At 32.5% G+C, this 26,068-nt stretch overlaps 3 protein-coding genes and 1 long non-coding RNA gene across 6 annotated transcripts; all 4 read left to right on the top strand.

Annotated features, from left to right (window-relative positions):
• The first annotated feature begins 107 nt into the window (after window positions 1-107).
• Window positions 108-6,858, top strand: LOC111709771 (uncharacterized). 2 transcript variants are annotated; one of them, XM_023483676.1, is made up of 6 exons: window positions 108-811; window positions 2,091-2,174; window positions 2,794-2,957; window positions 5,367-5,430; window positions 6,238-6,372; window positions 6,707-6,858. In XM_023483676.1, the coding sequence occupies exons 1-6, from the start codon at window positions 749-751 to the stop codon at window positions 6,782-6,784; spliced, it is 588 nt and encodes a 195-aa protein (XP_023339444.1). In that variant the 5' UTR covers window positions 108-748; the 3' UTR covers window positions 6,785-6,858. The 2 variants fall into 2 exon arrangements, with proteins under 2 accessions (XP_023339444.1, XP_023339443.1); XM_023483675.1 differs by having other exon boundaries at window positions 317-807; window positions 2,087-2,174.
• A 69-nt stretch (window positions 6,859-6,927) lies between these two features.
• On the top strand, window positions 6,928-8,237 carry LOC111709772 (uncharacterized). The gene is made up of 2 exons (XR_002766937.1): window positions 6,928-6,968; window positions 7,105-8,237. It is a non-coding gene; the product is annotated as an uncharacterized LOC111709772 (long non-coding RNA).
• Window positions 8,238-10,186: 1,949 nt separating this feature from the next.
• LOC111709773 (F-box/LRR-repeat protein 4) lies at window positions 10,187-15,055 on the top strand. The gene is made up of 5 exons (XM_023483677.1): window positions 10,187-10,434; window positions 10,614-10,666; window positions 11,795-11,894; window positions 12,852-12,908; window positions 13,336-15,055. Exons 1-5 carry the CDS (start codon window positions 10,335-10,337, stop codon window positions 14,976-14,978), a joined length of 1,953 nt encoding a protein of 650 aa, XP_023339445.1. The 5' UTR covers window positions 10,187-10,334; the 3' UTR covers window positions 14,979-15,055.
• On the top strand, window positions 15,025-24,903 carry LOC111709774 (F-box/LRR-repeat protein 13). 2 transcript variants are annotated; one of them, XM_023483679.1, is made up of 6 exons: window positions 15,025-15,172; window positions 15,975-16,027; window positions 20,421-20,520; window positions 21,650-21,706; window positions 22,344-24,027; window positions 24,211-24,902. In XM_023483679.1, exons 1-5 carry the CDS (start codon window positions 15,097-15,099, stop codon window positions 23,990-23,992), a joined length of 1,935 nt encoding a protein of 644 aa, XP_023339447.1. In that variant the 5' UTR covers window positions 15,025-15,096; the 3' UTR covers window positions 23,993-24,027; window positions 24,211-24,902. The 2 variants fall into 2 exon arrangements, with proteins under 2 accessions (XP_023339447.1, XP_023339446.1); XM_023483678.1 differs by having other exon boundaries at window positions 15,026-15,172; window positions 22,344-24,903.
• Window positions 24,904-26,068: the final 1,165 nt, after the last annotated feature.

Raw genomic sequence — 26,068 nt, forward strand, 5'->3', positions numbered from 1 at the left:
CAGCATGCTGATCCCTTTGTACACTATAGTTTTCTAGCTAAGTAGGGTATATTTTAGAGTACTGCATACAGTACAGTACGGTTCTGTACAGCATACTGATCTACACTATAGTTTTCTAGCTAAGTAGGGTATATTTTAGAGTACTGCATACAGTACAGTACGGTTCTGTACAGCATACTGATCCCTTTGTACACTATAGTTTCTAGCTAATATATTAAGTAGGGTATATTTTAGAGTACTGCATACAGTACAGTACGGTTCAGTACAGCATACTGAACCCTTTCGGTTGCACTGTATAGTGTATAACACTTAATAGATTGTTGATAAATGTACCAGTTGTATTGTATCCTCACATATACAGCATCAATTGAAAATTACTTAGTTGTTTGTATGGATTTCTAGTGATTGTTAATTAAGCCTTGACGGACAGAGAAAAATAATATAAAAAAATAAATTTTTCTTGTTCTGGTCCTTTCAAATATTTATTACAATTTAATCCGTCCGGACCATGTAGTCCGAATACCAGCTAGTCCAGCAGAGAGGGTTCGGACGATTCTTTTTGTCCTTTATAATTATATCATTCTTGAAATATGTCGTCACTTGTTCCACGTTAGATGTAAATTTTCTCAGCTTTCAGCCCTGTTTAACATTATTATCTAATAAATAGAGTTTTAACGTATAATTCTTATGTAAATTTTCAGAATTCTAATTTTTGTTGAAATATCGATTTACGAAATTTCAGGTCAAAATGGTGGATGATGGGGAATTAATGAGAGCTGTGATAGAAGCCTTCGAGATACAACTGGATAAGGAAAATACTTCAAGCATGGATATTTAAGAAAAATTTATTGCTTTGCTTTGCATATTTCAATATTTACGTTGATAATTTGTTGATTTTTCCGTTGTTTCTAATGAAAGAAATGCGCGCAGTCTCAAAGAAAGCACAACTTTTCAGTTTAACAAGTATATCACAAGAAGCACTTATTTATATAAATGAATATCTTACTCTTGCCTATTCACACAAAGCATTTAAGGGTACGTTGTTAATCACACATGCTGCTCTATCATGGGAGGGTTACCTAAAAAATTCGTTAAAAGCTTTAAGGTGCGCTTGTCGTGGTAGAATTTGCCTGAAACGGGGTATTTAAAGCCCTAAATGTCCAGAAGGAATTCTGTGCCTATACATTTATCTTGATGTATAATATAAATAAATTGTGCTGAGGAACTGTCTGGGGTTTACATTTTCTCTTAAAAAAGTTCTTTAGCTGGTCGAGAGTTGAAAATATTATTCTAAGCATGATAGATAGATAGTCGAGAGTTGAAAATATGATTCTAAGCATGANTAAAATATGTTTGGAATGGCAGATAGATAATAAGCTTTGTTTAATCGATCAATCACTTAAAAAGATAAGTATTAGTAAGATTGTTAGAAGGGACACCTATGTTCACAGAGTCAAAAAATATTTCAAGGTTTTAAGTAGACATTTTATTAAATTGAATTGAAAATTTAAAAAAAACAATTAAGAATACTTTTTTTGTAAGAAACATATTTAATTTTTCACAAACAGGGGCGGATACAGGATTTAGATTTTTTCACTTAAAAGACTCAAAAAGAGTCAAAATTAATTACTTAAGACTAAAAAACTAGATTTTTAACTTTTTACTCATTTTAGTTTATTAAGACAGATAGTTTTCCTGTTTTGACTAGGGCTTCTTTCCCTTAAGCATGCTATTGAGAAGCCCCTCCCTGAATGTGTCAGGGGGGTCGAATGTCCCCCCCCGTATCCGCCCCTGTTCACAAACGTTTTAAACTTATTTCATCTTTCCAATGTTAGTTTAAAATCAATAATTTTTATTTGTAGAAGTTTTGAGTTCAACGTCGAAAAATGTTAACAATCCACCACAATTTATTTAAAACATTTGAACTATATGCTACTTTCCTTTTCCCTTTTTTTAAATTTGGGGGGTAGGGGGATATTCCCACTTAATTTTTTGCAGCCTGTTTTGCAAACCTTTAAAAACAGTTTCCATAGTTTGCATTAAAAAAAAAACAATTTTTTGTTTGTTTACTTTGAAGTAATGTACTGCAGGCCCTGAGTACCCTAGATCTACAGGAGGAATCAAAAAAAGCGTTAAAACAAAAATATCTCCAGTCTTTCACCAACAATATCCAGGTTAAGTCTACGAAGAATTTTCAAATAATAATAAATGAATATTTTTTATTCGATTTGAATATGTTTTGATGTTTAAGATTTTTCAAAATTGAAAAATATTTCAATGTTGAAGATTTTTCTTTTGTTGAATACTTTGCTAAGTTGTTGAATATTTTTTGATGTTGGATATTTTTCCATGTTGATTATTTTTCCATGTTGATTATTTTTCCATGTTGATTATTTTTCCAGGTTGATTATTTTTCCATGTTGATTATTTTTCCATATTGAATATTTTCGATGTTGAATAATTTCGATATTAAAGATATTTTTATTGATTGAAATTAAAGGAAATTTGAGCTGAAATGATTCTACAGTTTCATTTCTTATCATATTCAGTCTGACGTTGCATTTATCTATAGTACTTTTTTTAATGTTTTTAGAATTGTATGTCAAAAATCTGCGATTTTTCAGTCAGGTTACTATTCTGAAGATTGGCCTTCTGAAGACATGAAACCATTATTTATTTAAAGCCAAAATTAAATTATAAAGTTTATTTACCAAAGGAATGCTTTTTAAACGACTTTTTAAATTTTAATAATTATTTGTTGATTAAAATACTGAACCTTGTAATTAATTTTAGTTTGGATTGAAAAAGACTTTTGGTGAATGTGAAGTGGATTCAACTTTGGCTGCAGCAGCTGCTGTGGATCTGCCCGCTGCTGAAGGAACTAGCGATGAGGTGACTCCTGAAGATATTGAGAAGATGCAGCATGCCATGGCAATAGCTGCCAGCAAGCGAGCAAGGTAATGATTTAGAAGAGTGTCTGAATTATACAATATACATGTTGTTTGGCAGGCCATGTCGGCCAATGGCCAATGATCCAGTCGTATTAGAGAGAAGACTGACAGATTATATATTGAACATAACAGATATATATACAGAGCATAAAAACCATAACAATTATATATTGATAAAGTTCGGTGGATTATGAATATAATACTTGCTAGCAGTTAAAATTGTTTCAGGGACTGGAAGCGTAATTTCAAGTGACCCCCTTATGCAAAGATGACAATGCCCTATTGTCAACGTTTCTCTTAAAAGCTTTGTCTGAGTTAGTATAAACTAGATATCTATGTTTTTGATTAATTAAATTGTTTATCTTCAAAGGTAGTTTCTCTGCAATTTTTGCTTTTAAAAACAAAGTAGAAATTTACAGAAATAGAACACTTTTAAGTTTTTCGAAAAACGACGTTTTATCAAATTAATGTTTTAAAGAAATTTTATGATTTTTTTCTTTTTTTGAAGGTTTTGTATTTCGTTCCAAAGGATCCTTAAATATCCCTGAACATAGACGCCTGCTTATTGATTGTGTAACCTGGTAAAACACAATGAACTCAATGAAGAAAATATAGCATATTCAAGCCTTTAATAGATATCTGTACTCTCCAATCTTTGGTCATCTTTAAATTTTTCATAAGGTTGCTGGTCTAGTGTCTATAATTTGTGAACTGAATACTAGATCGCTAGTAGCTTAGTAATCTTTGGTAATTTGATTACCAGATTGCTGTAGCGTGTTGACATTCGGTAATCCGAATACAAGAATACTAGTAGCGCATATACATTTGGTAATTTCATTAGCAGATTGATAAAGCATGTTATCCTTTGGTACAAGGATACTAGTATCGCTTAAACATTGGTAATTTGATTAGCAGATTACTGTAGCGTGTTAACCTTTGGTAATCCGAATACAAGAATACAAGTAGCGCATATACCTTTGGCAATTTGATTACCAGATTGCGGTAGCGTGTTAACCTTTGGTAATCCGAATACAAGAATACAAGTAGCGCATATACATTTGGCAATTTGATTACCAGATTGCGGAAGCGTTTTAACCTTCGGAAATCCAAATACAAGAATACAAATACATTTGGCAATTTGAATAGCAGATTACTGTAACGTGTTAACCTTTGGTAATCCAAATACAAGAATACTAATAGCGCATATACATTTGGTAATTTGATTACCAGATTACTGTAACGTGTTAACCTTTGGTAATCCAAATACAAGAATACTAGTAGCGTATAGACTTTTAGTAATTTGATTAGCAGATTACTGCAACGTGTTAACCTTTGGTAATCCAAATACAAGAATACTAGTAGCGCATATACATTTGGTAATTTGATTAGCAGATTACTGTAACGTGTTAACCTTTGGTAATCTAAATACAAGAATACTAGTAGCGTATAGACCTTTAGTAATTTGATTAGCAGATTACTGTAACGTGTTAACCTTTGGTAATCCGAATACAAGAATACTAGTAGCGCATATACATTTGGTAATTTCATTAGCAGATTGCTAAAGCTTGTTAACATTTGATAATCCGAATACAAGAATACTAGTAGCGTATAGACCTTTGGTAATTTGATTAGCGTATTGCAGAAGGGTGTTACCCTTTGGTAATCCGAATACAAGAGTACTAGTAGCACATATACCCTTGGTACTCTGAATACGAGAATACTAGTAGCACATAAACCTTTGGTAATATTAGTTCGTCGTGATTCTTATTGATTTAAATAAACCAGATTTTGTTTTGTACCCAGGACATAATTGGGTTGTTACGATTAAATCCCAAATTTTTCTATTGCGAAAGTTTGGTGTTGTCTGGGTTTATATTGATCTACCAGGGGTTGTAATCTGGCAGCACATTTATCCATCCACGCACGCTTCATTCATACTGAGAAGAGGGTTGACAAGATTCCAACTTCTTAGGCCGGAGAATTCTTCTGATAAACTGGAATGAGGCAAGGGTGTCATACATACAGGAAACATCACACTCATTGCTCCCAATCATTTGCTAGTCCGGATTGGATACCTCCAGGTACCTTTCCTCTCTTCATCATCATTCACTTGGATCAATTCACTGAAAGCTTCTTTCTTGTTGAGTAGAAAGCATGCACCCTTTCGCTGCTAGAGTTGTTGACAGCCGCCCCTTTTTCCTCCTACATCCATCAGGTGGTAATATCTGCTGAAGAAGATGTCGGCTTCAGATGTTTTTAAACCACAGGTGCTTTGGAGTATGGGAATCAAATCCGTGAACACCAGTCTGGACACCATACCAGTTACTGGTTGTGGACAAGTGTGCTTAACTTCAGTGATCTAAAGAGAACTGGTGTCACACACTAGCCAACCCAATATTAATATTTGATGTTTAGGTATCCCAACAAAGGAGCCAAAATATTGAAAGAAATTCTCAACACCAATTACAATCTACTGAAAGTGAGTTTATTTATTTACTATGAGGTCGGAACTTTTGCTGTCTTAATCCTGGTCACTTGATCTCGATATCCACAGTGGGCGTTTTTAATTTGAGGATATTTTACAAACTATACCATTAACTACACTCTAAATTAGAAAATCATAATTACGCAATAAATGTGGCCTAATCGGGTGAAAAAGTTGGATGTCACCCGATTAGGCGACAAAAAAATCAATTTTAACATAAATCGCTTATTTAAGAAAAAATCGCTTATTTAAAAAAACGTTAATTTTCAACCCAAAAAATTGCTTATCTTGCAGAAGATGTTAGTGACTGCCAAATAAGCTACACATAATCGCTAATTTTCAACCAAAAGTATCGCTTATTTTTAACATAAAAACGCATTTTTTCAACGAAATCGCTTATTTTCCACACAAAAATCGTTTTCATTCAACGAAAAAAATCTTTTAATTTAACAAAAAGCTGGCTTATTTTCAACAAAAAATTGTTTATATTTAACAAAAAAGTTGCTTACATTTAACCAAAAAATCAACTCTAAAACGCCTTATTATCCTCTCGGGCCCCAACCTCCAAAATTTGTCTTGTCCAAGTCTAACACATATCGGCAATATTGCTTTTGTTTCCGGATCAGAGAACGGATTTTTACAGTAAATAGAACCGGCGGGGGGGGGGGGTGTTTTAAGAAATTCTTACCTTCACTTTTGTACTCTCTATGATCAACGCCCCTTTTAACCCCTGGAGCGGTACTATTGCTATTCGGGATATCAAAAATCAAAATTTTATTTCCAAATCTCGAATTTATTTAGGATCTTAAGGCTGATGTATCAGGGATGAATATTCCTGATCCGAGCTCCGTTCAAGATGGGGTTGATCCAAGATCCTTTCAAGACCATCATGAAGACAGTGTAGAAAAAACTGCTAAAACCCTGCAGGCCTGCAAGGTCAGTAATTAAAAAAAAAATTAACATCAGGGAATGAATAACAATAAATCACAAATCTAAAAGGTTTGGGATCCAGTTTTTTTGCCAAAACTTTTCCATTGAATAATTCAATTATTTTAATAAAAATGAGAATTAATTTTTTTGATAAATAGATTTTTTTTGTAAATTCGATTTATCGATGATTAATTGATTTTCTTGATTGATTAATTAATTGATATTTCTTGATTAATTAATTGATTATTTCTTGATTAATTAATTGATTATTTCTTGATTAATTTCTTGGATGATTTAATTATTACTTATTGATTAATTGATAAAAATTTTTATTGTCTAGGGTGAGTTTCTAGATTGTGAAAAGAGAGCTAAACGAATAATAAAAGCCTACAATATTCTACGCAACAATCGATCATAGTTTTACAAAATAGTTTTTTCTTTTTTTCATTCTCTTTATTCTTGAAATTATGAAATTATGAAACTAATGACGACCTGAAGTTAAACAATATTTTGTATAATGTTTATTAAAGTACCTGATAAGAAATTAACAATTAAATCATGTGAAATTAAATTATATGACCTGAGCTGAAAACTTTAGAATGGTGGATATCGAGATCAATGCTTGATCTCCTCTTTTTCTTAATCTCCAGATTAAATATTGCTTGTTCTCCTCATGTTATTAATCTCCAGATTAATTAACCGATCAGGATTAAGGATATCCCGTTCTAAAGTTTTCAGCTCTGAGCAGGGAACTTTTGTATTGGATACCGATATCCACAGTCGGCACTTAGATTTTGGATATCCACAGTCGGCACTTAGATTTTGGATATCCACAGTCGGCACTTAGATTTTGGATATTCACAGTCGGTACTTAGATTTTGGATATCCACAGTCGGCACGTAGATTTTGGATATTCACAGTCGGTACTTAGATTTTGGATATCCACAGTCGGCACTCAGATTTTGGATATTCACAGTCGGCACTTAGATTTTGGATATCCACAGTCGGCACTTAGATTTTGGATATTCACAGTCGGCACTTAGATTTTTGATATCCACAGTCGGCACTTAGATTTTGGATATCCACAGTCGGCACTTAGATTTTGGATATTCACAGTCGGTACTTAGATTTTGGATATCTGCAATTTCTCTGGCTTCTGTTTGGCTGTTCGGTTTTCCACTGTCAACTGTCGACACTCTTCACTAGATATTGAATAAAAATTGAAATAATCTAGATTCAGTAAAGAACGAAATCAAGCATTGATCTCGATATCCACAATACAAGATTTCCCACCTCTTAGGGCGAAACTTTTGAACTCCACACAAAGTGTTTTCTTTTAAATTGAAGAATTTAAGTTTAAATCCGGGCATACTGCATGTACTAGAAATCCTTTCATAGATAATTGAGAAAGGATCTGAAGATGTTCAGGGTTAACCGTCAAGGATAAGATTTCAGACACGACTGTACAAAATGTATACTATATCTTCTCTTATAATCATAATTTCTGCAAATAACTCATTCCTTTCTTTGACAAATCATTAAATATCCCATTTTAAACCAGCATTCGAGACAAAAGTCATGATCTAAACTTGGAATCGACATTTTTGTAAACGTTTCAAGTCGTCTTCACAGTTTCAACCTTTGTGGGTAAACCTGTATTTAAATATTGAACAACTACTTTAAGGGGTATAAAAACCGTCTGAAGTCACCGATTTAAAAACATAAGTTACGTAGTTTGTTCAATACGCTTAAAATATTCTGACATAATACGCTTAATATCCATAACGATGTAAGATTTAGAACTGTAAATATAAAAAAGATACTTAAAAATATTCATAATACAATCTAAATAAAAATTATTGAAAAATCGATTATAACTTTATTTCAAATAATTTTATATTTTCTGAACATATTGTAAATGTTTGTATGTTATGTACATATGGTTTGTATGTTATGTACATATGGTTTGTATGTTATGTACATATGGTTTGTATGTTATGTACATATGGTTTGGCAAGTTTTTTTTGAAGAAGTGGGTCTTCTGCTGAGAATCATTGATGGTACTATTTTCTAATAGGGCATAAATCAATCTTTTGGTCAATAATAGGTGAGCATTCGCAATATTTTTTTTTCACCTAATTTTCATTTATTTCGTCCGGACTGTTCTTTTTTCCTTAATATATTCCAACCTACATGTAAATGTCATGACGTGGTTCAAAAAAAACGAAGGAAAAAAGTTATTAAAAGTACATTTATGAGGATGCAAAAAATGGAGGACGAAAAGCGAGACCGACTGCCGAGAACTTTTGTTTGTTATATGTTTTATAGACCAGACGAAAGTTGGGTGCGATATGTACCACTGTACAGTGTACATATCTGTTCAGTGTGACACGTACAAGTACAACCGGTTGCTAAGGCACCAGTTACTCGTGCAAATTTGGCGGGAAAGCCGTAACTGAGAAGTGAGAACTGCGTTTAGTAGTTACTACACACTCATGGTCTCTCCTACATCCATCCAGCTTTCTCTGTTCTTTATTAATTGTAGGAACACTGTTTAATATTAATCGGAGGCTATTTCTTGTACGTTGTGTTGTGAATATAGTAATATGTCATAAATAAATATTGATATTTTAAGTTCAGAATACTTATCTAGACAAATGTATTGCTGGCATTTTTTTTTCTTTTTTGTCATGGTCGGGGTTTCCGAAATTATCCGGTTTTGATAAATAATTAATTTGAAAACCTCCAAAATGTCAAAGTATTAATAATTAACCAACATATCAGGCCAAATTTACCTGTACCAGGTATACTGCTATCTTTGGAATATCAAAGCTACGCTACTTTCTTTTTATTTTTTTTTTATCCGAAATTCTTAAATTCCAAACTATAAACTTGAATATTGAACAACCATTTTCATCTTCTCAGTTTGAAGCTTTTTGTAGAAATGTTACCGAGAACCAGAATACTCCGGAATAAGAGTATATAGGAAGAATATGAGACTCAATTGTCCGGACTTAAAATAGTGCAGTGTACACAGACCCAATTCACATATTAAGTGATTTTGAAAGTTACTGTAAATCTACTTTAACAGTCCTGAGAGAGTGTTGGTTTAAATAAAATCATATAATTCATTTAAAAAATTGAAAGCCGATAAAAAAGAAGCAACGTTTTTTTCAGCTTAATGATATGCATTGCATGAACAACTTTTCTTAGCTAATGCAATGAAACAATATACAAACCTTTCAATAAGTTGTTTGTATCTACATGCTAGGCTATCTTCTATTTCTACTCTTAATAGTTGCTTAATCCTTTAGCATCTTTTTATTGATAAAAACACACTAAGAAAACAATTTTAGGATGTACAATTTTTTCGTTGATTTTCAAACTGTTATTAAAGTCTAAAAATTGTTGGAGACCATTTTTGTAATATTGAGCATCCATAAACATTCCTTGGGGTCATGTGAGGCCCCACAAACAATTTGGGCCCGACCGATTCAGCCGTTTTGATGTGCATTGGATACTGGCGGATAGACAAGCAAAGTATATATACTAGGGTTAAAGTGCGCTTCGCGCCAATCTTCTTTTTCAACTTTTAATAGTGGCTTTATCTCAGAGCATCTTATCTTTGTACAGTATAAAACTGCAAAACAAAAAAAAAGATTGCGGATTTCATAATATTTTTTTGCGCATCTTCAAAATTTTACAAAAATAAAAAACACAAATTTTTAGAATTTTGATCATACAAAAACCTTCCCTGTGGTCACTTGAGGTCCCACACAAAATTTGGGCCCGATCGGTTCAGCCGTTTTGACGTTTATTGGATACAAACAAACAGACAGACAAGCCAAATTTATATATAGATATAGATGAAAATACAACAACAAAATTTTATTCCAGAAAATGCTGAAAAGCAATAAATGGGGAAAATATTTGGAGATGTTCTGAAAATGATTTAACACCTCCTCAAGATGGGAAATACATTATGTACAGATATAAAAGCTTGGGAACCTAGGAATAAATATGGACAAACCATCTATGTTGTCGAAGGAAGAAGTCCTTCCCCCTCTGGTAAACTTAATTTTTGTACTGTTATCAACAAATTTCATTTATTTTTTAAAATTAAAAAACCTTCTCTTTTATTACTTCTAAACTTTTAAAAAAGCTTGTCAACAATCAAAACTTTAATAAAGAATGCGTCTTCGTTGTATTGATATAATCGCCTACCACTTTATAAATGTTGAATTTAGAAATCCAAGGATGGGATGATATTCCTATAGTTATACTTCAGCATATTCTGAAGGTAAGTTCACATTTGGAACTTTTTTAACTTACATTTAAATATCCTTCATATCTTTTTAGCATGATTTGATATGTTTTTTACAATTTCCCCATTGTTTGCGCTGTTGAAATCGACCGATCCCTTTTGTAGAGAACCCAGAATTGGAAATAATAAATTTTCTAAGAAAAAACTTGGATATTTTAATCAGAATTTTTTACGGATATTATTGTCACGTGATTGTAAACCGGACACGCCACCCTATATTGAATTATTATACAACAAAAATTAGTTGTTTTTAATCCAACTTCATGTCACTTTAGCAATTATAGTTATACATTTGAAAGGTTAAGTTTTTTCATTTTTAAAATTATGAAATATAAACTCAATGAAAAGGTATAAATATTAAAACAAGCAGTAAAATGTTAATTCAGTTTAAAACAGTGCTAAATTAACAAACTGATATTTAATTTAGGAAAGTTTTAAACTTCTTGAAAAATTTAGATTTTATTTTGAAGTACCTTTATGATTAAGAGTATTTGAATAAAGTGAACAGTTCCATTAAGATCCTCTTTTATGTTTAAGTATTTGAAAGAAGTAAACAAACCCTTTAAGTTCCTCTGTTTAAAATAAGTAAACAAACCTTTAAGTTCCTAGCTGTTTAAGATAAGTAAACAAACCTTTAAGTTCCTCTGTTTAAGATAAGTAAACAAACCTTTAAGTTCCTCTGTTTAGAATAAGTAAACAAACCTTTAAGTTCCTCTGTTTAGAATAAGTAAACAAACCTCTAAGTTCCTCTGTTTAAAATAAGTAAACAAACCTCTAAGTTCCTCTGTTTAAAATAAGTAAACAAACCTTTAAGTGCAAAGATGGCAATGCCCGAGATACAACGGTACCCTTGAAATCTTAATCTGATCAAATATGTGGAAAATACAAAAAGTGTTTATTTCTGCGAGTTTATCTTTTGCTTTTTAAAAGAAACAAATGTGTGCAAGTCACTTTCGTAGAGAAACCCTTATGATAAAATTCATACTTGATCAGACAAAGCTTTCATGGGTACCGTTGTAAGTAGATCGGACATTGCCATCTTTGCATGGAGGCTCACTTGAAATAACGCTAACAGTCCCTTTAAGATCCTCTTTTATGTTTCAGTATTTGCATTTGGAAGATCTGAAGACATTTCGCCAAGTTAGTTCAACCATGAGAAGAAGAATTGATAAAATTAACAACTCCTTCACAAATTGGACATTAGGGACATTTAAAATTTAATATGGAAAAATATTCTAAATTTAGTAAACATATTTGCAGGAATCCATAAAATAGTTCTAATATTGTTGTATAAAGATAATATACAGGGTGTCCCAATAAACATGGAAATTGAGAGACTGCATGACCACTATTCAGGAAATTTCATACTCTAGCAATCCTGAGTATTTAATGTTTACTCTATAATAGTTCCATCTGCCATAATTACGTAGCTATCATTACACTTGCTCATTGTTCATTGGCGTTTACAGGGGCGGGGGCACATTATGACAAATTTTGACCCTGAAAACAACCTTAAAACAAAGCATCATTGGTAAGATAAAATTAAGCCCCCTATGAACCAATTTCTGTGCAAGCCCATGCACTTGCAATAGTATATTTTGACAGAATTAACGCTTGCATGCAGAAATCAAAATGTGGCTTCATTTGCCAGAACAGCTAATTGATTTGGTCATCAAGGGACAATTTTACGAAAAGGCAACATTTTGGCAAGTGTTACTAAAAGCAAGTGTTTCCTATGTAAAAGTTAATATGGCAAGTGGAGAAAAGTTAGAGTAATGGCAAGTGCATGATAATGTGAAAATGTAAAAATGACAATCTAGGCTTTTTAGTTTTAAAGTACATTGTGTCTCTTCTTCTCTTAACTTATTCAGCTTTTAATGCAGATTCCATTTCCTTATATTCCTTAATGTTGTTCAATTCGCAATTTTCTTTGTATACATATGTAGTAATAGTGTAAAACACAAACATTCGTGGATTTTTTGATTCAGCCGTTTTGACGTTTATTGGATAATGACAGAAAAGTAAAATATGTTTGTAGATTAAACAGCTTTATGGACTTCATGAGAATAGAAAATTCTGTAACTCCTGCAAATTTTTAGTTTTGATAGATTAGTTTATTAACATGTTTAAAAATATTAAATTTTAAATTCTTCTTCTACAGGGGACATCAAACTAGAGGAATTCAGTAAATTCTCCAGAGATGTCTCCAAAATTAAAGGTTTCCATCTCAAAAAATAAGCCTATTAGTTGATTGTAGACTTGAAAGTCGTACTTGAACTTGAAAAAGTTTGCAGCATTCGCTATCGACAACCTATTTTTAGCGATGTTTTTTTGGAAACATAAAAAACAAAATAGCCCTAATCTACCGTTTTTGCATTAAAAAATATCAGGGATATTAAGAATTTAGTTTAAATTTCAACAAAATTGCAGTTCAGTTTCACATTTTGGAAAAGGCAGGACTAGGGCTATTTTGTGATTATTGAGGCATAAAAAAAATATTGCTGAAATTAGGTTGCCAATAGTGAATGGCGCAATTACAATTCCTTAGGTCAAAGACGACTTTCAAGTTTTCAATTCCTTTAATCAATTAATATCATTCTGGTTTATTTAGTAAAGCTTCGTATAATAAAGAATTGTTATTGTAGAAGTGGAAGTTGAAAGTTTGATGGGGGATACAAGAGACTGTGATGAAAGTGTAAAGTGTTTAGTGGAGAGACATCCCGAAATAGAATCAATTAAAATTGGAGTTCTTTATGGAAATCTGAACAGGATATCTGACGAAGGACTTCAAGCCATCTTGACGTTGAAACATCTAAAGACAGTAAAATTGTACAACACTGGTATAACAGGGGAAGGTGTTGATGACCTTTTAATTTCAGCTTTGAACATTCAAACCTTTGGGATTATCAACTGTCATGGATTGACAGATGAAGGGCTGGCGGAGGTTCTCAGAGTTATAGGGGTAAATCTTGAGCGGTTATATCTTCGCTCAACTGGTATTTCTGGAGAATACAACTTCCCTGCTACATTTCCCAATATATTGGAGCTGAATCTGTTTTACTGCTGGAATCTCTCAGACAGAGGTCTTTGCATATTTCTGAAGAAGTGTGGTCCTAAACTCAAGCAGTTAGACTTGGGATGTAACAACTTCACAGGCGAGAGCCTTGCAGAGTTTAGTGGCTCTTTTCCCAAAGTAGAAAAGCTGAATCTGGAATATTGCATGCACTTGACAGATAGCGGACTTTGTAACATACTGACAATATTTGGCAACTCCTTGAAATATCTGGATCTAAACACTACGCCCATTACTGGAGAAGGATTATCAGAGTTCAGATTAACTCTGTCAAACCTACAAAGGCTTGATTGTTATGGCTGTAGGTCTCTGACAGATAAAGGGTTGTGTGAAATATTCCGTATTTGTGGCGGTTCTTTGTCCGCCTTAAAAGTGCTCCACACATCAGTGTCGGGAGAAGGCCTTTCAGAATTCCAGGACAGTCTTCCAAACATTACTAAACTGGATTTTTCCTGTTCAAATTTAACAGACCAGGGATTGATTGAGCTCTTTCGAATCAGCGGAAATAATCTTAAAACCTTAGATATTCAAGAGACTAAAATCACTGGCGAAGGACTCGCTAAATATGACTCAACTGATCTCAGCATTGAGCAACTTAATTTGCTCTGGTGTGAAAGTTTAACTGACAGAGGCCTTAATGAATTTCTCCGACTTTTCAGTCACAGTTTAAAGCTGCTGAACATAGGCTACACAAGTCTAACAGGGAAGTTTCCCTTCAAAGGTACAATGGCGAACATAGTCAAGTTGGACTTGTCAGGCGAGTCTATCAGAGACAAGGTTCTCTTCAAGATGTTGGCAGCTAGTGGACCCAATCTTAGATACTTAGACCTTAGATCTTCTCACGTTACATGTGAAGGCTTGACAGCCTATGACACAAATATGTCCTCTATTGTTGAAATTAATCTCTCTCACTGCAAATACATCACAAACAAAGGTCTATTTGAGGTAATGGAGTTATGCAAGGACAGCCTTCACTACCTGGATATAAGCAACACAATAGTGTCTCTGGATGGAATAGGGAAGTTTCAAGCTAACCTTAATACTTTAGAAGAACTAAATTTGTCTGGCTGTGAAAAGATAAACGACCAAAAGTTGAATGAACTGCTGCGTATATCTGGTGACGCTTTAAAGCGTCTGCTCCTAGATGGAACAAGCATTTCAAACAAGTACAAAGTAGAAATAAGTGAGAAATATCCAGATGTATCTATATCATAAGTTCTAATGCAGGATAACCAGATCACCATATTTTTATCATAGAATTTTTATTTTTCAATAGTCATATGTTACAGAAAGATGAAAAATTGCTGGATAAAGTACGGTTAGAGGATTAACAATGGGGAATGGACTATGTGGAGGTGGCTCACCAGTGAATAATGAGTATGATGATGTAGTTATTAGATGCACAACAGGTATATATTTTCAATTTAAATTTTTTAGTTCTTTTTAAATACTGCTTGGAAACACAGCTTTGCCCGAAAAATCTTATCTTTTAAACAAGACTAAACAGTAGTCGACATAGTTAATTTAGAATGTCTTAACAAAGATAAAACATTACAGTAGTCTTAAAAAGGTCCCCTTACTATTTGAGGCAAATCGGTCATATGGTTTAAAGTTATGATCGGACAGACATACTGAGATAACTACATATTTATATACAGTGAAACCCTTAATATCGAATACATCGGAAGAATTTATCAAATGTCGTCTTGACAATTTTTCAATGAGTTTTATACTACATTACGTAAATTTCAGTATTTCAGAAAATAAATAAATAGCCATGAATATGCGGGAACAGTTTTAAAGAGTTCCATATAATCATTTAATTAAAAAACTAAATATCTGCAACATTCCATTATCAGAAAGTGAAGAATACGACATTTGATGAATTCTTTTGATGTATTCGTTATTAAGGGTTTCACTTTAGATAATTAAAACTCAAATTAAAGAAATGTTATCATTTAGATTATTTTCTGAATTTCGCATTTTATCTATGTAATATCTTTATAGGGGCCTTGAGGAAAAAAGTTAATTTTAATCAACACATTAGTTATTAGTTTTATACCTTTAAAGTTTCAAATGTTTGAATGATTATAATGTACAGGATCTGATGGTATAAACTTTCATAAGTTCATAACTTGAAATATCAAAAACCTTGGGATTAAAAAATCAGAGTTTGTGGGAAAACTTCCTTTGTAAAAATATAACATTTAGATGCAGAAAGTTGGGATAACTTGCCTACCAAAATCCTTAGAATAATTTTACAGGTAACTTAGAAATATCAAATCATGACAATACAGGGGTATCCGCAAAGAATTTGGCTATAAAGACGACTTCAAACTCTTCAAATATGACGATCATAAGTTAAAATTATCACGGGTAGCCGTAGTACATTTGAAAATCCGAGTCGGGTCAATCTTTCCGGTCCCAGTTTTTACCGTACCTAGCTCTAAGGACAGGACTAGCCGGTGCAACTAAAGAAGCAGAGGTGCGTGTCATGTGATTTGCCTTGAATGTGGTTATTTGATAATTGGGGAAAGGAAGAAGATTATAATTGCAGGAAATCATGAATATAAGATAATAAGGAAACTGATGCACAAACTCGTTAAAGTCTCGTCCCTTGTCACGGGCAGCCGCAGTACATTTGAATTTCCGAGCCGGGTCAACCTTTCCGGTCCCAGTTTGTACTGTATCGCCTGGACATGGGTTAAATAAAGCTGACACTGAATAGGACTAGCTGGTGCAACAAGGTTGACGCGTCAGACATTAGGTTGAGTTTACTTTTTCTAAAGGGTGAGAGGTGCGTATTGCGAGAAACCCTATAACTGATGTAAATATAAAAATCAAGAACTAGAATTTGTCACTAACAATTAGTTATGAAATATTGCCGATGACAATTTAGTTTTGGATTGCGTTGACAAGTTTAGAATGATTCTGTTAATATATATATACAGCAATAAACTATATGAAATAAACAAAAGAAAATAATCTGAGATATATAAGATATATAAATAATTGCAAATTCGAATTTTTCCCATACACAAAAAGTTTTTATTCAATTTTAGGAAAGTTTGAACAAATTTTGCTAAAAAATTGCCCTTAACTTTGATAAAAATACATGCAGTAAATAAAATTTAACGCAAGTCACGTGGATTTAACGGTTCTGTCAATATTTTAGAAAGCTGTGACTTTCAATCCCAATTTTACCCCTTATAAATAATTTTCTAAACTTTTTTAAAATACTTTTTGTCGGCATATACATTTTGAATGAAAAAGAAAAAAATAAACAAATCCGTAAGTTTAAAGATTGTTGAATGATTGACCAAAACACGTTTTATTTCAAATAAAAAAAACCAAATGCTTCTCACTCTGGTTAGTTTGGGGTGAAGTATGTATACAAAATATGTATCATTTTCTTATATCAGTAACATATAACAACAGAGGCATTAGAAAATATTTTTTTGTCCTACCAATACGATTTATTGTTGTGGCATGCACCCAGATAAAATTTGAATTCATACAATTAAGTTATCTACAGGGTTACCCACAAAAGATGAGACTTCAGAGACGATGTACGAAATTTAACCTGTCTGCCCCTAGTGCCTATTTATATTTATGATTAGCTGCATTTGTAAACTTGTTTCTTTGCCAAATCATTATAAAAACCATACAAAAACTATTTTCAATTCAGAAAACTAAACTCTAAGGAATTAAGTTTTTGACAAACTCTGATTTTCTATAATCCCTAAATCTTTGCAAACCATTTGTTGTAGAGCAAATATATTTCAAACTATAAATTTTACTAGATCAAATATCAAAGTTTGAAATATCATCAGATTGAAAAAATATAGGAATTATAAATTTGAGTTTATGGAAAAGATTTAATTTCTTTGGGATGGTCATATTTCAAAAGTTTTACGTCATTTTTGCAGTCTCAACCTTTGAAGGTAACCCTGAAGCCACAAATCAAGTATTGTGCTATTACTGCGCATATTGTGAATGAAAACCTTATACAGAATATATAGATTTTGCTTTACAATGTTCCTTGTGAATAAATTATTAACAACATATTAGTTCATTCAAGGTTAAAAATATTACTTTAGAAAGCTCAACATTAGACTGTCATATTATACATATTTGAAAATCAATATTGTTAAGCTCTGAAAGGGACTGTAAGCTTAATTTCGAACAGGCAAACTGGTAATGTCCTATTCACAATGGTGCCCTTAAAAGCTTTCTCTGATCAAGACTAAATTAGATGTCAATTGTTATAATTTTGAAAACTGATTATTTTGAATTTTTTGAATTAAAAACGTTTATGCCTAGAAAAAACAACAATATCCTCATATTATTGATCAGATAAAAAATTCAAGGGTACCGTTGTGAATCGGACATTACCATCTTTACATTAAGTGTCAATTTAAAATACGCTTTCAGTTCCTCTAAGGGAGCCGAAAAAACTTTCCTGTGGTTCCGTTATTTGGAAAATTAAGATCTTTTACTCACCAATTCATTTCTTTTTGATAACAAATATACAATTGCATAATTAATCTATATAATAAAACAAGACATTCTTATAAATATGTTGCATATAGCCGGCCAAACGGCTGGACCGATTGGGCTGAAATTTTTTTCTGTATACTTATGGGTGACCGGGGGGTGTCATAGGCTAAAATAATCAAAATAATTTTTTTCAAAATTTAAAAAAAAATTTTGAGTATTTTTTTCAATTTTTTTTTACTACGGGCAACGCCGGGCCCTTCAGCAAGTATACAATAAATTGTAAGTTGTATTGATGATATTTTTTGTAATTCATATTGATGATATTATCACACTCCCGCCATATGAAAAGCACACAACATCTTTAAATATACAACACTGCAAACTAGAAGAAATAGGTCAAATTAATTTATTATTATTATTAATTATTAAAGAGGAATTATTTTATTTCCTAATAAGATGGAGGCATAATTCTTAGATTCACAACATAAAAGTTCTGAAATGAGGTCGTTTTGATCTTTGTTCTTTTCGTTTCAAGGTCCGTTTTCAGACATTTAGGGGTTTTTTGACGTTTAAATTGTTTAAATCTCTTCAAATCTATCTGTTTATTGATCTAGGACATAAATAAATCATAATAACTTATCTACCTTGATATCATGATTTTATTAAATTATTATTTAATAAAAAATTATTTTAGATAAATTTTACAATGTGCTTATTGATACATTTTATCAATCCTTGACTTATATCTTGAAAAAAAGTTTATAATAATTTCAAACATAAAAATTAATTGTCTGTTTCGAAATTCCAAGTGTAAGTGCAATTTAAATGTGGTTTAAAGTACCTTTAGACCACTATCTACTAGCTAAAAGGCCCGGTGTTGCCTGTGGAATTTTTAAAAAATCTTTTTAAAATTATTTTTTTATTTTTAAGAAAAAAAAATCTATTTTTACTCCAATGTTACCCCATGGGTACGCATGGATTTCCTCAAAAAAATTGGCCCATTAGTTCCAGCTAACATATTTATTATTTATATATAAATATTTATACACATATCAGCGAAGAGCTTTATTATATATTAGCTTAAAGGCCCGGTGTTACCCATGGAAAAAAGAGAAAATTTTCGAAAAAAAAATTTGAAAAAAATGTAAATTTTTTTAGCCTATAAAACACCCCGGCCACCCAGTAGTGTACATAAAAAAATTCAGCCCAATCGGTCGAGCCGTTTGGCCGGCTATACGCAACATATATGAATGTCTTGTTTTATCTTATTGCCCGTGGAAAAAACAAACAAAAAATGTTGAAAAAAATGGAAAAAGAAATTAAAAAAAAAATGTCGAATTTTTTTTGTTGCTTTTAGCACCCCCCGGCCACCCATGAGTGTCCACAAAACGTTTCAGCCCAATCGGTCCAGCTATACGCAACATTTATATGTCTGTTTGTCTGTCTGTCTATCTGTCTGTCTGACCATTTGTATCCAAAAAACGTCAAAACTGCTGAATCCACAAAATTTCTTTCTAATAAAATCCGCAAATTTTTGTTTGTTTTCGTTTTACAGTGAATTCAAAGAGAAAATGTTCACAGTTGAAATAGAAGAACCCCCTAAAAGCCTGTTATAGATATAAATAAGATATTAATTACTTGAAGTAAATGTTGAAATTAAAAGGACTGTAAGCTTAATATCAAGTGACCCTCCATGCAAAAATGGCAATGCTCGATTCACAACGGTATCCTTGAAATCTTTGTTTAATAAAGTACGAATAAGATATCGATGTTAATAATTTCGAAAGCTAATTTTTTTCAATTTTGGATTTTGTGCAAAAGTGACTTGCGCATTTCTACTGTAGGTAAAAATTTACAATTATCAGAAACAATACTTTTAAACTTATTGATCAGTTAAAGAATCGGGCTTTAACATTTTTGTTTGAAGGGTCTCTTGAAATTACGCTTATACAGTCCCTTTAAGGGGATTTTTAAAATCAACAGAAAACTCACTCATCAACCAGATTTAGCCTGAATTTAATCAGTTACAAGAAAAAACAGAAAAGGATGAGAATAGAATTATATTTGTAATTCATGAACTTTCATCCTAACTTAAACGTTTATTTTTTTTGGAATTTTAATTTTCAAAGATGAACATTTAAAAATAGTATTATTTAGTATCTTGAAGTTGATGACCTAAAGCATCTGCGGCTGGTCAGCTGGAATTACAAGCAGAGAATAGATCAAGTCAATGAAACATTCACCCACTGGGTTTTAGGTAATTATTTTTAGGGAGGGCAGGAAGGCCAGCCACAACAATTTCTCGTCCGAGACACATTTTCTTCATTTATTGGTCCGAGCCACCTCAAAATCCTCTTCCTTCCCATATTATCTTTTTTTTTAATGTCTAATTATCCAATTATCCAATTATCTGGGCACTTTTGGTCATCATAAAGGAACTGAGTTTTTACCACACAGTCAAACTTTCTAATGCCTACATCTTTGCAACATGATGGTGTAAACATGTTATATTTCAAACTTAGACACTTTGATTAACAGAATTCATAGTTTGAAATATCAAGGGTATACAACATCGGGTTGCACAGATATAGAGATTCGAAATCAGAGTTTGTGACAAAAACTCGGTTCCTTTAATTTTAAATATTTGTAAATTGTTTACTCAATTTCGTTCATTTTCAGATATTCCTAGTATAAGATGCCGCGAATTATTCCGATACAATTTTTTTTGTTAAATCATACCATAAACCATCAATTTTTTCCGGGTGTTTATAGACATGGTTGCCCACACAGGATGAGACTGTAATGACGACCTGTAACTTTTTAAATATGACGATCCCTGGCTTAAATGAGTCTTCTGTCCTGAATGTAGTCTTTTAACAGCGTATTTAATGATTTAAAAAAGAAAGCAACAAGTTTAAAGTTGGAAGAAATCAAGGATAGAAGGAAACAGAGAGTTTAAATTCGTCCAGTCTTCTCTGAAGTCTCATCCATTGCGGGTAACCCTGTAGGCTCAATTACGCAGGCAAAAGACATTTAATTTTTACCTAAATAAAGTTTGACATCATTCCCATGAATTCGAAGATTCCAACATGATGCAATCATTACAATACTTTAGTCTAACCATTTTTTATGCCCTAAGGTGGCCGGATATGATAAAAATAATCTTATCTTCAAGAATTGGAGACTACCAAAAATAATAAGGAAAGGGCGAGGATTTTGAGGTGGCTCAGACGAGAATATGAGGAGCTTTCTTGGGTTTCCAATTAAGAGAGACATGTCCGATTCACAATGGTACCTTTAAAAGTAATAAAGCATTTACGTGTACACTGTACAGTCCCTTTAAAAGTAAGATTAAAATTTTCTTATTTTTTAAATTGAATATTCAGGAGACTTGGAGTCAGAGAAATTGATTCAGTTCTGTGATGATGTTCAGAAGGTGCAAGGTACATACATCCAGTGAGAACCAGAAAACTCTGGAATAAACAGACGACATGATTAAGTGGAACTCATGTTAAATGGGTCTGTTTACACTGCATAATTGTGCATCATAATTTCGTTTTCCTATTTCAGAGTTTTCTGGTGCTCCTGCAGTATTAAAATTAAAGTTATTTAATGAAAGGATTTTCTGACATAAGAAATATTTTGATGTAATGGTGTGAAATAGAATCTTGCATCATGAAATTAGATTAAATATTTTTTTCTTGAAAATACCAATTATCTCAACCAAGTATTTCTGGATTATCAAAAAGGAATTTACTGCAAAAGTCAAGAGAGGAGGTTTCAAATTTCGAAATCTACTGTTAAACTTTCCAAAAAAATTGGGTATTAAGTTTTGGTCAACATAAATTGAGTCTTTACCACAAACTCTGATTTTATAGTTTTTATATCTTTGCAACCCAATGTCGTAGGCCTTTAAATACTTCAAACTATAAACGCTGTTAGATCAAATAATTTAAGCTTGAAATCTCAAAGGTTTACATCATCAGATTGAAAAGATATATGGATTATAAAATGTGAGTTTATGGCGAAGACTCAATTCCTTTGATAATTGATAATTTGATAATATATATAACTGTTTAGGCTTGTCAGTAGAAAACCTGATAGGTGACCCACAAAGCTGTAATCTATGTGTTCACTATCTAGCAAAGTCTCACCGCGAACTGGTGACCCTGTTCATGGATTCTCTATATGGGAATCCAGGAGGGATGTCTGATGAAGGTTTAAATGATGTTCTGTCTCTAGAAAATCTGAAATTTCTGAAGCTGTATAATACTTCCATAACTGGAGATAGGTTAGACTCAGGTCTAGGACGGTCTAGCAGTCTAGAGACCTTTTCCTTGATAAACAGTCATCAATTGACGGACCATGGACTCTCAAAAATACTGGGGGTTATTGGAGAAAATCTGAAAGCTCTAAATCTGAGATCTACAGGGATCACTGGAGAGTTTAATTTCATCACTAGCCTAACCAACCTTACAGAGCTTAAACTCTATTATTGTTGGAACTTGACAGATAAAGGACTCAATCAGATTCTTAAAATATGCAACCATGATAAACTGTCTCATCTTGATATAGGATGTAGTAGTGTTACAGGAGAGGGACTGTCTGAACTTACTCAGAGTTTTAACAAGGTGAAACGTATAAATTTTGAATATGGATCAAATCTAACTGATAAAGGGTTGTGTCAAATATTCCGTGTGTTTGGTGGATCTTTAAAGAGCTTAGATCTGAACAATTCAGCCATAATTGGAGAAGGGTTATCAGAGTTCACTGAAACATTGTCAAACTTACAGGATTTATATTGTTATGATTGCTCTGATTTGACGGATAAGGGGCTTTGTGAGATATTCAGAATATGCGGAGACTCACTTGTATCATTTAAAGCATTCCTATGTCCTGGAATATCTGGTGAAGGATTAGATGGTTTTCAGGGTGTTTTACCCAGGCTGGTAAAACTAGACTTGTCTCACACAAATCTAAATGATGACGGTCTAGTACAGATTATAAGGATATGTGGACCCAATTTGCTAGCTCTTGATATTGGTGATACCAAAGTTACTGGAGAGGGACTTCATGGTTTTGAAATATTAGACACTGTTATTGAACATCTTAACCTAAACTCTATTCCAACATTGACCGAGGGTGGATTAGCAGAGATATTCAGAGTTTGTGGATTAAACATTAAATTATTAAATCTAAGCAACATAAACCTGACATCCTGCTCATTTGACGGAAAACTAAATAATTTGAGAAAATTAGATCTAAGCGGAGAGGATATACAGGATTCTCTTCTTCAAGACATTCTGAAGATGTGTGGAACATATTTGAACCGGTTAAACTTAAGAGAATCTCAGGTTACTGGAGAAGGATTGGTCGACTACACCTATGTTCTCTCCCAGCTAGAGGAGTTAGACCTTTCTCACTGCTCCTCTTTAACAGAACACGGTATTAAGGAGATCCTTCAAATCTCTGGCGCCTCTCTCAAATATTTAGATCTTTCCAAACACTCATCAACGTTTGAATTTCTATCTGAGCTAGATCAACCATTGGGAAACCTGACTGAGTTGAATCTTTCCAACTGCAAGCAATTGACTGACGTAGGTCTCCAAGAGATTCTTAGAATCAGTGGTGGAAGCTTACGGAGGCTCGACATCGAAAGAACATCCGTATCTGATGAGTTCAGATCAGTTTTAGAAGGAAACTTTACAAATATTCAAATTATGGATTAAATTGACGGATTTAATCACATCTTCAAAAATTTTGAGTCGGTGCCACAAACTCAAACTTTCTAATTCCTACATCTTTCCAATCTGATGTTGTATATGCTTGATATTTAAACTTCAGATTAAATCGGATCAAACAGAATTCATAGCATATCAGGCCTACGACACTGGATTGCAAAGATATAAATATTAGACTTTGTGGCAAAGACTCAATTTCTTTACATACGTTTAACATCTTTTCAAAGAGTAATTATTTATGGACGATGGTTTTAAGATTTTTTTATCATTTACCAAGCATATGATGTGATCAGAATCAACCTTACCTAGAAGAACAAGATCTCTACTATCACAGCTCAGGTCAGGATACAGCTTCAACCTCAACAGCTACTTATCTAGAATGCGCGAGGATGTCATAGACGAGTGTCTGGATTGCCAGATCCATTCACACACCACAAAACATTTATTCAACTGACCTGAAAACTCTACTCCCTTCACAGTAAGAGACCTTCGGAACAATCCCACTGATGTCGCAAAATTTTTGAGTTGGAACGTTGAAGATTAAAATGAATATGGATGAGAGCCGGCCCGGGCTACAACAACAACAACATGTGATTTTTATGGTTTAGATATTTATTGAAATGATTTTCTGCTTGTGAAATAATTTTGGATATTTTAAACATCTTTTTCAATTCAGATAAATTTTATAAATTCTGGGGGAAAATTATGATTTTGTTTTTAAATCGCTTGTTCTTTACCACAAATGTATTAAACTCGTTTGTGTGATAATCTATACAATTATATTTTGAGGCCAATTAAAAAAGATCAAAAATAGAATATTATCATTCTTTTAAAAGCTTTAGATGTGACTTTATGCACTAAAAAGTTTGTTTACAGTATACTCCGTATAAAAAATATATATATATTCTACATTATATTGATATTTAGTAAATAAAATGTATTTATAAATAATGCTAATTGAAAGAATTATTTGTTTAAAGAAACAGTTGGCATAAGTTCAACTGGCCCTTTATTTAAAAAGTGATATACCCTGTTCAGAGCAGTAGCATTTAATCCTTAAAAATGACAAAGAATTGTGGTTTATTTAAGTGTTCAAGATTTTAAAATAGGGTTTTCATTTATTCCAGCCTTTACCGTCAAAGGAATTGAGTCTCTTCTACAAACTCTGATTTTTTTATTTCTATATTTTTTCAACCAAATGTCGTACACCTGGAATATTTCAAACTATGAATTCTATTAGATCAAATAATCTATGCTTGAAATATCTCAGGTTTCCACCATCAGGTTGCAAAGATATAGAGAATAGAAAATATTAGTTTTTGACAAAGACTCCATCCCTTTGAAGGTACACATTTTGGAATATTGCTAATGTATTTAAGTGCAATTCTAATCAAGCTATAGATGTTTACGAAAAAGATTCCGCAGATAAAATGCGAAGGAAATGAGTTATGCCACAAACTCTATTTTTTCCCTTGTCCTTGTCGTTCCATTGATATTTTAAACTATGAATTTTGTTAGATCATAAATTTTAAGTTTGAAAGATCAAAGATTGCAAAGATAAAGGGATTAGACAAATTGAGTTTGTGGCAAAAACTTTTAAGCCGTCACTGAATTACCATATCATATTGGGACACCCAGTGCATAACCTTCTCCCGATGAATCTATTTCAAAGTTAAATCTGCAGATCCCTCCCCCCCCGTGTTTGAAGTGCGCTAGGTTTACAGCTACCTGCACCATGACCGGGTCAGGCTGACCCGGCTTTCTAGCTGGACCAGGGATAAATACTTAAGCTTTAAAAAAGGATTTTTAATCGGAGTTATATGTTAAAATGTTAAAACATAATTGAACTTGCCATTTTTGGAGGATTTTTAGATTAAATATAAAACTGATAAAATTGCCAACTTTCGCTGAAATTCATCAGTTTTCTAAAATCCAGCGAAGTGAGAAAAAGGAAAGATAAATTTTGGATAAATCATAAAGGTCCGATGTCCTTAAAAAATGAGATTTGTAAACAGAGAATTAATATTCCCAAAAACGAATTAAACACTTAACATTGTCGGTTGA

Source organism: Eurytemora carolleeae, unplaced genomic scaffold, assembly GCF_000591075.1.
Source record: "Eurytemora carolleeae unplaced genomic scaffold, Eaff_2.0 scaffold835, whole genome shotgun sequence".
NCBI classification, from domain to species: domain Eukaryota; kingdom Metazoa; phylum Arthropoda; class Copepoda; order Calanoida; family Temoridae; genus Eurytemora; species Eurytemora carolleeae.

Bases quoted from the DNA above. Each gene is read 5' to 3' on its own strand.
- LOC111709771 (XM_023483676.1), top strand. From the start codon at position 749: ATGGTGGATGATGGGGAATTAATGAGAGCTGTGATAGAAGCCTTCGAG. The intron at 812-2,090 runs GAAAATACTTCA...AATGTACTGCAG, and splicing joins TCGAGATACAACTGGATAAG to GCCCTGAGTACCCTAGATCT. The intron at 6,373-6,706 runs GTCAGTAATTAA...TTTATTGTCTAG, and splicing joins AAACCCTGCAGGCCTGCAAG to GGTGAGTTTCTAGATTGTGA.
- LOC111709773 (XM_023483677.1), top strand. From the start codon at position 10,335: ATGGGAAATACATTATGTACAGATATAAAAGCTTGGGAACCTAGGAAT. The intron at 10,667-11,794 runs GTAAGTTCACAT...TTTATGTTTCAG, and splicing joins TACTTCAGCATATTCTGAAG to TATTTGCATTTGGAAGATCT. The intron at 12,909-13,335 runs GTTTCCATCTCA...TTGTTATTGTAG, and splicing joins AGATGTCTCCAAAATTAAAG to AAGTGGAAGTTGAAAGTTTG.
- LOC111709774 (XM_023483679.1), top strand. From the start codon at position 15,097: ATGGGGAATGGACTATGTGGAGGTGGCTCACCAGTGAATAATGAGTAT. The intron at 15,173-15,974 runs GTATATATTTTC...TATAACATTTAG, and splicing joins AGTTATTAGATGCACAACAG to ATGCAGAAAGTTGGGATAAC. The intron at 20,521-21,649 runs GTAATTATTTTT...TTGAATATTCAG, and splicing joins ATTCACCCACTGGGTTTTAG to GAGACTTGGAGTCAGAGAAA.